Source organism: Hyperolius riggenbachi, chromosome 3 (genome assembly GCF_040937935.1).
Source record: "Hyperolius riggenbachi isolate aHypRig1 chromosome 3, aHypRig1.pri, whole genome shotgun sequence".
In the NCBI taxonomy this organism is placed as follows: domain Eukaryota; kingdom Metazoa; phylum Chordata; class Amphibia; order Anura; family Hyperoliidae; genus Hyperolius; species Hyperolius riggenbachi.
Genome location: NC_090648.1, coordinates 239,682,601 through 239,696,642, shown reverse-complemented (window position 1 = coordinate 239,696,642; position 14,042 = coordinate 239,682,601). Strand labels below are relative to the sequence as shown.

Below are 14,042 nucleotides of genomic sequence, written 5' to 3'. Positions count from 1 at the left end.
TATTACAATGGTATTGCACTTTATGTGCATTCATATGCAAATTTTCATTTGGATGGCAGGTTTGCTTTTTTGTGAGTGATGTGCAATGTGTGTTTCAATGCAAATCAATGGGAAAACAGAAAAATTGTGCTTTGTGCAAAAAAAAATATGCCATGTCGATGTTAATTAGATACAATTTTCATGTAAATGAACATTATTGGTATGCAAGAAAAAATTACAACGCAAACTTTCCCATACAAACATGTATAAAAATTGCAGAAAAGTGCACAAATGTCTGTTTGAGAACTACCAAATGCAGAATCTTGGATGCGAAAATCATTGGATCATGATGCAAAAGCAATGATAGTCCTATGGGGTTATCATATGCCAACGAGATTACACAGGGGATACACTTGCATTACAGGATGACGTGAGCGTTTACATCAGACATGAGGCATACTTTCATTGTACTGTATGCCTCACTGCATATTCACAAAGCATTGTTAACGTGTGGTGCGACTTTTCTGTAGCCTTGTGCTGCAGAAGAAGACGAATCGCACCGCAACGGATTACAATAGTATGAATGAAAAACAATATATTTAATGTACAGCATGCTTCAGTGCAGCCACAATGCAAAAACACATTTCAATTGACTTGTAGTTTGCTCTACCTGCTCATAGGGTTTTAAAGTTTCCTCTATTAATGTACTATCAGACTTTTAAAGTAGTACCTCTAAAAAACTAAAATTTAAAAGAAAAAAAACATCTTGTAAGCACTGGTAATGCCAATGTGTGTCCATCTTTATTAAAGTTTGCTATAAGTATAAGAGGACAGATATGCACTAAAAGGATGTTTGACTTCTGGAAAAGGTAACATTAGTATTTTTAAGAAACTACACTGAGCTCTATTTTTGCTTAGTGCAGAAGAAGGGAGCTGGTTTGAGTGTCTGGACTGAAAGATTTTGTGCCGCTTATTACGTCAACAGAGCAATGAAAGCTTTATTAGGGCGTCACTGCTTCTTTCACCCCAAATAGTGCCTCCCATTCAGTTTTTAGCATTGTGAAGATCCATTATTAAGTGGTATTACATTAGTGTTTGTGTTGATGTTACGGTTTTGAAGCACAGTAAATTAGAAATTCCTGACATTTTTTAGCAGGCTCAAGGCAAGAGCACCTTAGTTGGGCTGTGGCTGGCCCTGATCTATCACTTCACATGGCAGCTTTATGACACGCACACCTGCAGCAGAACTGTTTTTATGTTTTTGCTGTAAATGGACTCTGTAAACAGGAAGAAACTTGATAGCCAATAGTCATTACACAAACGTCTGTGTGTGCTGCGTCAGGATGTTTATTTGGGGTGAAAAGGGCAGCAAATAGGTTAGAAGAGTTACTAGACCAGCACTAGTTGCTTGGTAAAACTGAGTACCCAGATAGTTCATAGTGACCTAGAACCACCGGATATTTTAAGACCCTCAGGCCGGTTTCACATTGGCAACCAGTATCGCACCGCAATGCAAAAAACAAGCTACGTAGATACCTGCGTTAATGATCGTTAACGTATATGGCACCAAAACACACCATAAATGAGGCTCTCTACTGCTCACTTCCTGTGGTGGAAATATGTATTGCAAGCAATATGTTCAGTCACAAAGCCAGATTGTTATTTGGTGGTTTGGAGATTTTAATTTTGTGGCGCATGTTGCGCCGCCAGTATTGCACAACTACACATTTGGCATACTATAGTTTGAAAAATGGTGCCTTCATAGCTAGCAAACAGGATGTGCGTCACTATAAAATTGGCGTCTGCGCATGTGCACCACTAACGCCAAACAGTTTAAAATATCTGCATCACTTGCATGACTTCCGCTCAATGGATATTGCGGCGCATCGCACTGCCTCCGGTATGAAATGTCCCATAAGCTTTCATTGCTTTAGCATCACCCAGCGTTAAAATTGACTAACGCAATGCACTGAAAGCACGCCAGTGTGATAGGGGCCTTAAATGGGTCAAAGAAACATTTTACTAAGAAGGTGTGGTGGGGAGTGGGACACGGAATACCATGCTCATTTATTCTGCTCTTTCAAAAGCAATCTCTTTCATAATGGCTTGTGGTATGTCTTAGATAACGTGTTCTAAAGATTCATATAGTCCAATTAGCCCCAAAAGAGAAAAGGCTATAAACTTAAGTAATACCTCTTCAGAATTTCTGGAGTCAGTGAGGTGTAGATTTCCAGGCTTTCTTTGTCCATATGCCCATTTTTCCCAAAATTTGGTAAACAAATACTGCTCTGTAGCTCTCTCAACCTTATGTGGATCGATAGTGAAGAAGTCTTCCTGCGGGATGGCATCAATGTATCTGTAATACAGAGAAAACACAATAAGGTAAATGGGGATTAGGTTTGTAAAATCCTCAGGACACCAAAACTGCTACCCCCTGTAAATCCAATTCTGAATGACCGACAACAGTTATACTGTATTATGAATTAGTCAATCACCGCCACTCTGCTTGTTAACTGGAGCCCATGGTCTTGAAGGTGGGACCATGGCTCCATCATTGGGTCCCACCTCCAAGACCATCAACTACAGTTAAAAAGCAGAGCGGCAGTGAGTGGTGGGTCTACTTGCAGGCAGCGACCTGCCTGATTGGCCTTTTCTGTATGGAGGCTGAAGATGGAGCCGCTGCGTGCACAAGTGTACACTGATTCTTGCCGCGGATAGAGGACATAGCCATAAGGGGGATTGGCCACAGGTACAGAGAGGACATAGTACACTGCTTGTGTCCGCTGATGGAGGAAATAGCCGCAGATGAAGGAAGGACATAGTACACTGCTTGGGGCTGCGAATGGAGGACATAGCAGCAGCACTCCCCAGACTGGCCGTGGATGAAGGGAGGACATAGCTACAGAACCCCCCCCCGCCCCCCGATTTGCCATGGATGATGAAGATGGTTGGAAGACATTGATGGGAAGTATTAAGCTAAGGAGGGACACAAGGGGACAGAAGAGAACAAAGGGATAGCAGAGGACTTAGGAGGAACGGGGGGGGGGGGGGGCACAGGAGGGACAGAAGAGAGCAAGGGGACAGAGGTGGACTTGGGGACTGATGGGGACAGAGAAGGGCACAAAGGGTACAAGGAAAACACAAGAGTGACATAATAATTGGGGGCAGAACATCCACAAGATGCCTCTGCACCATGAACCCACCAGGTTTAGTATATTTTTTTCCCCTGGATTTTGTCTTCTAAACCTAGGTGTGTCTTCTGTGTCCCCTGACATGTTTTCTGACAGCATAGAGTGCTGTCAAGTTTGATTTATGAATTTGGACTAAAGGCCATACATGCTAAGATTTCTGCTCAATTTGGCAAACGGCTCAATCCCTCTCTGATCTGACTCTGATCAGAGAAAGTTTGATTCCTCCCAATACAATGCCCACAAATATTCAATATATTTCACTATAAAATCTATTGTAAATCTATCAAACTGCAGCATTGCACAGTTCGACACGGATCAACCTAAATGTACCATCCAGTCCAATTGTAATTTTGAATGATTTTTGCCACAAAGATAGAAATTACTACTTATGTGGCTTGTTGCATCACAGATAACCGGCAGATTTAATCATAGAAATCAAAATTTGCAGGTAGAATTAGATGCATGTATGGTCAGCTTAATTCTTTCCCAGGGATAGAAAGGATAAGGGGATATGCTGCGCAGCTTAGGGGACCTTTTTAATTTTACCTGCATATTTCCCCTCTAATATAGCCAGTTTGCCCTGCTTTTGTTTGTTAAACTAATCAAAATGCATTTTTATTTTTAAGTTTTAATATAAGTTTCATCAGATGAGGGTGAAAACTATGTATGGGGTATTTTCTAGGAACCCTGCAGTGGCTGGATAGTGTACTGGTTAAGTGATCTGTCTCTGACACAGGAGACCTGGGTTAAAATCTCGGCTCTTCCTGTTCAGTAGGCAGCACCTATTCAGTGAGGAGACATTGGGCAAGACTCTGTAACACTGCTACTGCATGTAGAGCACCCCTTGTGGTTGCATTTCTGGTGCTTTGAGGCCACCAGCAGAAAAACGCAATATAAATATTGTGTCTTGTCTTGCAGCATTGCATGTAATTAATTTACAGATCATGACAAATGTACACACTTTTGGTTTTGCTGGTTAGGCCTCCTGCCAAGGAAAATGTACTCATGTGTAGCCGAGGTCTGTTATATATATAAAACAAATATGCCCATATGTGTTATATCAGGTTTAAAGGGAAATAAAAGTGATATACCATATGTATTTGATAGTGACATGCCAAGTTGTAAACTGGATCATGTTTTTTTTTATTATATATCCAGAAAGCTTGTTACTGCAAATTAACATGCAAATGGAATGTCATAAGCATAGGATATTCAAAGATCTATAAAACACCTAATTTACCTGATACAGTTTTCCAGCTCCCCTCTGAGATCTTCTTCAAACCCCTTGAGCTCTTCTTGTAGTTCCCTGTATAAGATATGAGACGTCAACAAACACAGATTATTCAGCGCTACGATATGCATACTTAACATAACTTTTAAAGGAAACCTTAAATCACATGAAAAAGAGGCAGTTTTACTTACCTGGGGCTTTTACAGGCCCCATGTAGTTGCCCTGTGCCCGCACTCAATGATCCTCCATTCCCCCGCCATGGCTCAGTTTCGATTTCTCCAACTGAGTCTGTCGCCAGCCACTGTGCCTGCATGGACCTGGCCGCGCAAGTCCTTGTTCACGCTCCCATTGCCTGGAGCATCCTGCGCAGTCAGCGACAGGAGCGCAAATAAGGATACGCACGGCCAGGGCCACGCAGCAGCAGTGGCCGGCAACAGGCTCAGTCGGTGAAATCGAAACTGAGCCGTGGCGGGGGCCCAGTGGATTGTTGAGTACCGGCGCCAGCACACGGCAACTGCAGGGGGCCAATAGATGCCCCGGGTAAGTAAAACTGCCTTTTTTTCTTGTGACTTAGTTTCCCTTTAAAGAGCAGGTTTTTAAATGGTGGATAAAATAAAGAATACATTTTTAAAGTGAAGTTTCAAGCATATAGAGTAGAAAAATAAATGGTTGAAATACAGAGTACGTAAAATGTATTATGGGCCAGAAGGTTTATAGAGATTGTATGCAATCAGTCCTACGATAGTCTAGTCACAGAGAACTACCTGCATATGCAGGCCTGTCACCTCTTCCTTTCCTCTCCAGCTGAACAATAAAACATGGCCATAGCCCTCCCTCATCACTGAGACAGGACATGTCACCAGTTAACCACTCTTTCCTCCTGTAATGAAGCTTACAATGTTGATGTGATAATTGCGTTCTACAAACATTACTAATTCCTGAACATGCTTATGACCATGCTGAGGGCAATATTCAGGCCAGACACTGGAGCATAACAGACACACATTAAAAAACACACCTGGACACCCCAGGTAGTTTCTCTCTTTTAGGTACTAACTTCATGCATGAAAATGTGTGTTCTCCCAGTTACATGCATGCAGAAGTATGATTTGGTTAATGTAGTGTGGCATTATATTTTTATTTCCATAAACATAACTAGCATAAAAATAGTGCTTTGTATTACATGGGAAATAAGTGTTAAAGTTGGTGCAGTAATCTGTGGATGTAACCAGGCTTTACATCACAACTCTGGTTTGTGCATAAACCTCCAATGTCCCTTAACCACTTCACTGCCGCCCATGGTGGAAATTGGCTGTGCTCATGCATCCATGTGCACGTGAACAAGCGTTAAAGGGAACCCGAGGTGAGAGGTATTTGGAAGCTGCCATATTTATGTCCTTTTAACAATCCAACTTGCCCGACAGTTTTGTGTATCTTATGGCATCAGTTGTGTCTGAGTCACAACCCTGGATGAGGCATGTGGGTAATACAGTCAGACTTATAATAATAATAATCCCAACATTTATATAGCGCTTTTCTCCTGTTGGACTCAAAGCGCTCAAGAGCTGCAGCCACTGGGACGCGCTCAGGAGGCCACCCTTCAGTGTTAGGGAGTCTTGCCTTGAGCTCCTTACTGGATAGGTACTGATCCTAGCCAGGATTCCAACCCTGGTCTCCCATGTCAAAGGCGGTGCCCTTAACCAGTACTCTATTCAGCCACTGCATTGAGTCAGAGCACCTTATCTGTGCTTTTGTTCAGGATCCATGGCTAAAAGTATTAGAGGCAAAGGCTAACTTGCTTTGTTTAAAAGGAAATAAATATGTCAGCTTCCATATCACTCTCACATCAGGTTGCCTTCGCCGATTCCTCTGGCTGCCTGCTTTTTGGAGGTGTGTGGACTGATTCACACTGCACAGGCTTCACTGTTCACCCTTGCTAAGGGCCTGTGATTTTAAAAGCTCTTGCTAATGTAATGCTACACATCAGGTCCATAAATATTTGGACAGAGACAATTTTTTTTTCTAATTTTGGTTCTGTGCATTACCACAACGAATTTTAAATGAAACTACTCAGATGCAGTTGCATTGCAGACTTTCATCTTTAATTCAGTTGGTTGAACCAAATAATTGCATGAAAATGTGAGGCAACTATTGCATTTTTAACACAATCCCTTCATTTCAGGGGCTCAAAAGTAATTGGACAAATTAAATAACTGGAAATAAAGTGTTCATTTCTAATACTTGGTTGAAAACCCTTTGCTGGCAATGACAGCCTAAAGTCTTGAACTCATGGACACCCCAGTTGGGTTTCCTCCTGTTTAATGCTTTGTCAGGCTGCAGCGGCTTTCAATAGCTGTTTATTTGTGGGACTTTCTGTCAGAAGTTTAGTCCTCAACAAGTGAAATGTATGCCCAAATGATTTAAAGAGACTCTGTAACAAAATTTTCAGCCTTATCTCTTCTATCCTATAAGTTCCTATACCTGCTCTAATGTGGTCTGTCTTACTGCAGCCTTTCCTAATTGCACAGTGGCTGTATTATCTCTGTTATATATTCTAATCTTCTTTCCTTTGTCAGCTTTGTCCATTCAAGAATTTCCTCTTCTACCTCATATATCTAAAAAAAAAAAAAAAAAAAAGACCTCCTGAACTATTATAATGTCACTGAAAGAGGAAAGATAAAATCCGGGCACCTTCCGTCCAATACTGTTTATTGCAAGTCAAAGACAGACATCCATAGGTTACCACAACCCTAAATACCTCATTCTGGTGGTCTTACAGGGTGATGTTCGGTGGAGGTGAGGGAGCCAGGGCACTGAGTGGATCCGTGCCCTGGCTCCCTCACCTCCACCGAACATCACCCAGTAAGACCACCAGAATGAGGTATTTGGGGTTGTGGTAACCTATGGATGTCTGTCTTTGACTTGCAATAAACAGTATTAGATGGAAGGTGCCCGGATTTTATCTTTCCTCTTTCAGTGACATTACAATGCATCTGTGCTTTTTTCATACCATATCCGTGGAGCACACGTCCCAGCAATAAAGACAAGAGGTGACCATTGATGAGACGGTGAGGATATTTTGTTTTCACATTTCACACATGCAAATAACCATGCTCATTACATAGGGAGTGCCACTCGTTTGCCCCTTTTTCTCCTGGTATGCTCCTGAACTATTATCACATGGGTATGATCTAATTCCCAGTACAAGTACTCAATACCCTCCACCCTGGTGCAGCAAATGGGAAGCTGAGTTAGAGATGGAATTGGTAAAAACAGAGTGGGACCAAATAATTAAAAACATATGGAAATTCCCAAACAAAACCTGCAATTGTTGCATATTAAGGTGGTGTCCAGGTGGCACCGGAAAGAATGGCAAAATTACTAATCTTAAGAATGAGAGGTGCTGGAGATGTGGGGAAGAAAGAGGCAATATAGCACATACAGTATGTGCTACAACTGCTCGGTAGTCCAAATATTTTGTCAGGGTATAACCAAGACCACGACTAACATTACCTCATTGGAAGCATTTTTTTGGCCTATTAGAAAAGGGCCAGAATAATACTATTGGCCAACTAAAAGAGCTAGGTTAATTGATCACACACTTAATATGATTGCCAAAAATTGGAAAACTTTGGAAGTTATGACACTGGGAGAATGAATAGAGAGAAGCTGTCAGTTTTGGGAGAACTGTGGGATGGAGGAAGAACCAATAGACACCCTGAAAAACAAACAATAACAGCTTAGTTAATCTTAATAAAAAAGCGGTTGAAGGTATTGAAAGCAAACAGGTAGAAGGAAGGAAAGGGAAGGATAGAGTTTCGGATAACGAGTCACTTGGCAGAAGATAAAAGAAGAGTTTGAAAAGAATGGATGATGTAATGGGTGAGGGGGGCCACAACTCTATTTAGTTGTATTTCATTATGTTGTCTCTTTTACTTCTGGGTTTGTTTATATGCATGTTTCACAATATTTTTATGATTGGATGACTTTTGTTAAGTTAAATTTATATAATGGAATTATCATTAAAAGAAACATATCTTGAAAGAGAGAACTATGATGCAAACTAAACTCCAGTCAAAGGAGAGTCTGAATGAAGCCCTTATTGCCATCTGGAAATCGGATTTCCATCTGGAAATCGGAGAAAAATGGCTCACGAAAAAAAAAAGAATTTCCTCTTCTTTGCTTTAAAGTGGGAGTGTCACCATAAAAAATCTAATTTTAACACCAACTGGTCTGAGTGTATTAAGCGATAAAGATGCTAACCCTGCATTCAAAACTTGCTCTGATGTTATGGTTTGGGGTTATTACATACCTTAGGAGCACTGGTTCTTTAATTGCCATTGTCAAACAGCTGCATGCTAGGGATCTTTTTAACTATAATATATTCCTCCTCTTCCCTTTATCTCCTCCTCCTTTTAATGACATAAGACAGTGCACTTCCTAATATAGACCTCAGTAGGAGTATATGAAGGCTCTGGGAGGAGGGCAGGTAACAAACACACAATTAGCAAGCAAGCAAAAGAAAAAAAAAAAGAGTGAGAGAGGAAATAATGTCAGGATTAGCTTCATTCATAGGTAACCAAGGTGGAAACTGTCAAGAATAGGATTATCTGCTGATCCTTTATAACAGTCATAGGAATCATAATGTGGACAGTGCAATACATCTGGTATGTAAGTAGAACTAGTATTTATTTACTTATATATGTGTTATTTTTATTTCTAGGTTAGCATGGGTGTCACTTGTTCTTTAATAAATTCCTGGGTTGCTATTGGCTGTATGTTTTGGCTCACTGTCCATCTGTATCATAAAACACCGCCCAACCAATTTGACTGGATTTGAGCTGACAGTAAGTCTCTGAAAAGGGATGGCAGTTCGCCAGGGAACAGTTCACGGTCAACTATTCGCTGTTTTACCTCAAATTCTCGCTGTTTGCATTTAACATTGAAGTCAATGGCAGCTGATTTAATAGCAAAGCCCCCGTACATGCTAGAATCACCAAACTTAGAGGATATGTTAAAGGGGCACTACAGCGAAAAACGGTAACATTTAAAATATGTGCAAACATATACAAATAAGAAGTACATTTTTTCCAGAGTAAAATGAGCCATACATTACTTTTCTCCTATGTTGCTGTACTTACAGTAGGTAGTAGAAATCTGACAGAAGTGACAGGTTTTGGACTAGTCCATCGCTTTATAGGGGATTCTCAGGGATATATTTGCTTTCAAAAGCACTTAGTGAATGGCAGTTGCTCTGTCCAACTGCCAAAAACTGTGCAGCGAGCAGGGAAGCTGGCCAGCATCATTGTTTAAATCCTTTTTCGGGAATATCTTTATAAACAATAAAAGCTTTGCTGAGAATGCCCTATTATGAGATGGACTAGTCCAAAACCTGTCGCTCCTGTCAGATTTCTGCTACCTACTGTCAGTGACAGCAACATAGGAGAAAAAGAATTTTTGGCTCATTTTACTCTGGAAAAAAATGTACTTCTTATTTGTAAATGTTTGCACATATTTTAAATTTTACAGTTTTTCGCTGTAGTGCCCCTTTCAGGAGAACAGTGGGAACATGAGAAAAACTTTGTCCTTCGAAAATCGATTTTGAATACTTCAAAGCAAAACTTTTTTTTAATGTCAGCAAAATAACATTCTGCAGCAGAATTCAGAATGACATTGCTCTGGTGCTTGCTAAATTTAGTATAGTAAGTCTAGTACTGGAAATGGCATCGACATGTTTGGCGCTGTTCGTCGCTCGTCAGGCAGGGATCGACACGTTCAGCTTTCTCTGTCGGGTCACGAAAGTATGTGGCTCTAGATCACTTCCGAGGATATTGTTATGGGAGTAATGAAAGATAAGTATTTATGGTTAATTAAGATCATTAAAGGACTTCTTTCATGGTTGTGTTTTTATTTCATCCGAACTCTTTGTGGCAATGGGTAACGGGTGCATTAGTACCCCTATACTCATTTCACCTGGGGAGGTGGTGGGTATCTAGGGGTCCTCTAGGGGAAACTCCAGATGCCACCATGAATCCCCCCCGGGCGTCAATGCCCCCGCCTCCTCCTGAGGTGGGGAAGAGAAGGGTTCATAGACTGGACAAGGGCTCTGGGGGAGAGGAAGAGGTTTGGCGCCCCTCTCTTCCACAGCGCCCCATCCCATGGACCATGTGGGCTGGAATAGCTCGGGTTTCGGAGGCCTACACAGTGTAGGTTCAGTAATTTGACTATCACAGCCTGCATTGGTGAGAAGGGGTTAAAGGGAACCTAAACTGAGAAGGATATGGATTTTTCATTTTAAAATAATACCAGTTGCCTGACTCTCCTGCTGATCCTGTGTCTACTTTCAGCTACAGCCCCTGAACAAGCATGCAGGTCAGGTGCTCTGACTGAAATCAGACTGGATTAGCTGCATGCTTGTTTCAGGTGTGTGATTCAGCCACTACTACAGCTAAAGAGATCAGCAGGGCTGCCAGTCAACTGGTATTGTTTAAAAGGAAAGATCCATATTCCTCTCAGTTTAGGTTCACTTTAAAGAGGCTTGGAAAAGGGGGGGGGGGGGGGAGTCATTTTCTATTTTAAATGTAAATTTTTAATGGCCCCATTGCAGTTCAAGTAGGAGAACAGAGGCGCCAGCAGGATAAAAGCGGATAAAAACTTTAAAATTTGTTGGGAGGAAGCGGTGGACTTACCTCCATAAAGCAGACACGAAAGACTGTCTGAATAGTAGCAATCACATTTATTAACTAGTACCCCAAAACAGTGCAACGCGTTTCGCAGGCCCAGCCCGCTTCATCAGGCAATAAACATGGGGACAAGACTGTAGACAAGAGACAGTACATTATGCTATAGTAAATTCTGCATATTTGCATATCAATATATTGCATATCATAAAGCATACCATATGAAAAATTGCTTCGTGGAGATGGCATAAAAGAGTTGGGGGTGCAAGTAAACAATAGGGGATAGAGGCTATGGTGCTCGTGATAGTAATGGGCTATGGGGTGTTATTTTACACAGATTTGCAATGAGTGGTATCGGTAGTGGAAAAGGGTATATGTCAGCAAGAGTAATGGGTAATAAAGCATTGAGAAGAGAACAGGGGGCCAGAAATACAGGGTAAAGCGTGCACAACCCCCCACAAACATTAGCAGATGCATTTTCAATTTATCAGACCACATTCTTAGCACCCATGAGACTACTCTCTTAGAAAAAGGCCTATCCTTTTGCCCAACTAATCAAGTCAATACATTCGAACTTTTATCAGATCTCAATAGTTATATCCGCAAACTAACACTCAAAAGACATTTTGCCATCAAAAACCTCAAACCCACTGAAGATAATGCCCTAACCTCGCTTATCATCACCAACAATGACACCCTACCCAATGTTACCATTTCTTATCCTGAAATTAGCACAGAAAAATACATTACTACTCAGTTAAAAGGGAGATCCCGCTTTTACCCAGCAGCCTCTAAGGGCTGCTGCATTGAAACCTTCTACTCTTTAGTTCTTAAAGACCTACAAACGTTACAGGACGGCCTACCCACCGCCAAATCCAACCTTAATCCACGTGAATCCCACGCCCTCAAAAATCTACAAAAAAAACATAACCTGATTATCAAACCTGCAGATAAGGGGGGGGGGGGCATTGTCATACTCAATCGCTCAGACTACCTAGAGGAAGCAGCCAGGCTCCTCGACAATCCCAAACATTACAAAACCTTGACTACAGATCCAACTCCCTCTCTAAATATTCCATTAAAACCCCTTATCAATAATGCCTTCCTGCCTAACATCATTACCAAAAATGAAAGAAATTTTATTATTAACGCCCAACCGATCACCCCCATTTTCTTCTATATACCAAAAATACATAAAAGTTTACAAAAACCGCCCGGTAGACCCATTATCTCAGGTATCAACTCCATCACCTGCAACCTTTCCAGATTCCTGGACCAACACCTACAGCCACACGTACAGTCCCTGCCCTCCTTTCTCAAGGATTCACAACAGCTCGTACTACTCCTACGTGGCATCGCTTGGCAGCCAGATTATGTCTGGCTAACATGCGATGTCATTTCCCTCTATACCAATATCCCCCATTCCTTCGGTCTTCAAGCTTTACAATATTATTTAGCCACCAACCCTTCCATGCCACCTACACAACAAACCTTCCTTCTGCAATGTGCAGAATTCATCTTAAAAAACAACATATTCACGTTTAATGATACAATTTATCATCAGACGAGTGGGACCGCGATGGGGAGCGTGTTCGCCCCCTCGTATGCCAATCTTACAATGGGGCTCCTGGAAGTACTTAAACTATCCACACATCATCCGTTTTCCGACAACATTGTACTATATAAGCGGTATATTGACGACCTAATCTTCATCTGGAAAGGCGACGCTTCACGCATTCCACATTTTGTCAGTTACCTCAACTCTAATACAGCAGGACTCCAATTCACACACCACCACCACATTTCCTCCATTGAATTCCTCGATCTCACTTTATACATAGAATCGAATCACATTATGACAAAAACATACTTCAAACCAGTTGATGCCAACAACTACATACATTTTAATAGCTTTCACCACCACCCTTGGATTACTAACACCCCCTACAGTCAATACAGAAGAATACATAGGAACTGCACAGACCAATAACAATTTGACATTCAATCCGAGATCCTTACCAAGAAATTCACAGACCGCCATTACCCCAAAAAACTGATCAAAGATGCAAGATGCAGAGCCAAACATCCCAACCCTCATACCACTACCAAACAACCTACTAATACTACATGCCCACACAGATTCATCACTCGTTACAATGCCCAACATCTGTCCATCCGCAATATCCTAAAAAACCAATGGGACATCCTTATGCAAGACCCCTATCTACGACCTATACTACCCACAACACCATCAATTACATATAGGAGAGAACCAAATCTCCGCAATCTCTTAGCGCCAAGCAAACTACGTATACCGAACCAACCCACCACCCTGCAAACACAGAAGCCTGGTTGTTTCCCTTGCAACAAAAACCGTTGCACAGCCTGTCAATTTATCAACACCTGCACATTATTTGTGTCCTTCAGTACCGGTATTCAATATCCCATAAAAAAATACCTCACCTGCGAATCTAAATTTGTCATCTACCTCATTTCATGTCCCTGTCGACTCCAGTACGTGGGGAGGACTACACAGTTGGCCCGCAGAAGAATTGGACAACACAAAAGAAACATCACTAAAAAATTCCCCCTTCACAGCGTATCATGGCACTTCTGCACTCACCACGCCAGTAGCCCACAATTCTTCAACATTACACTAATTGACTCACTCAATTGATGCAAGTTCGTCAAACGCATTCGAACAACTAAAAAAATTTGAAATGTTCTGGATACAAACTATAAGAACCCTCACCCCTGAGGGTCTGAATGAAGTTCTGGAAAAAATTTACTAAAATACCTCCTGTACCGTTTTTCTTTTATCTAGGCAGCTCTCTTTTACCCTTTTTAGTGTTTCATGACTTTTTTTATTTATTGTATTTTATTTTATTTGTCCCAATAAGTTTTAGTGTAACCGTCCATTTTTACAACTACACCTCTGGCTTGATCATTATTTTACATATT

General features: G+C 41.4%; 1 protein-coding gene across 11 annotated transcripts in view; it reads right to left on the bottom strand.

Annotated features, from left to right (window-relative positions):
* Positions 1 to 14,042, bottom strand: part of LOC137561356 (protein phosphatase 1 regulatory subunit 7-like) — a 125,580-nt gene that overhangs the window by 31,305 nt on the left and 80,233 nt on the right. For all 11 annotated transcript variants that reach the window (XM_068272647.1, XM_068272651.1, XM_068272648.1 and 8 more), the window contains 2 exons: positions 4,411 to 4,476; positions 2,173 to 2,335 (listed from right to left, as the gene is read on the bottom strand). In XM_068272647.1, the coding sequence (XP_068128748.1) occupies positions 2,173 to 2,335; positions 4,411 to 4,476 (229 nt within the window). The remainder of the gene's footprint in view (positions 1 to 2,172; positions 2,336 to 4,410; positions 4,477 to 14,042) is intronic.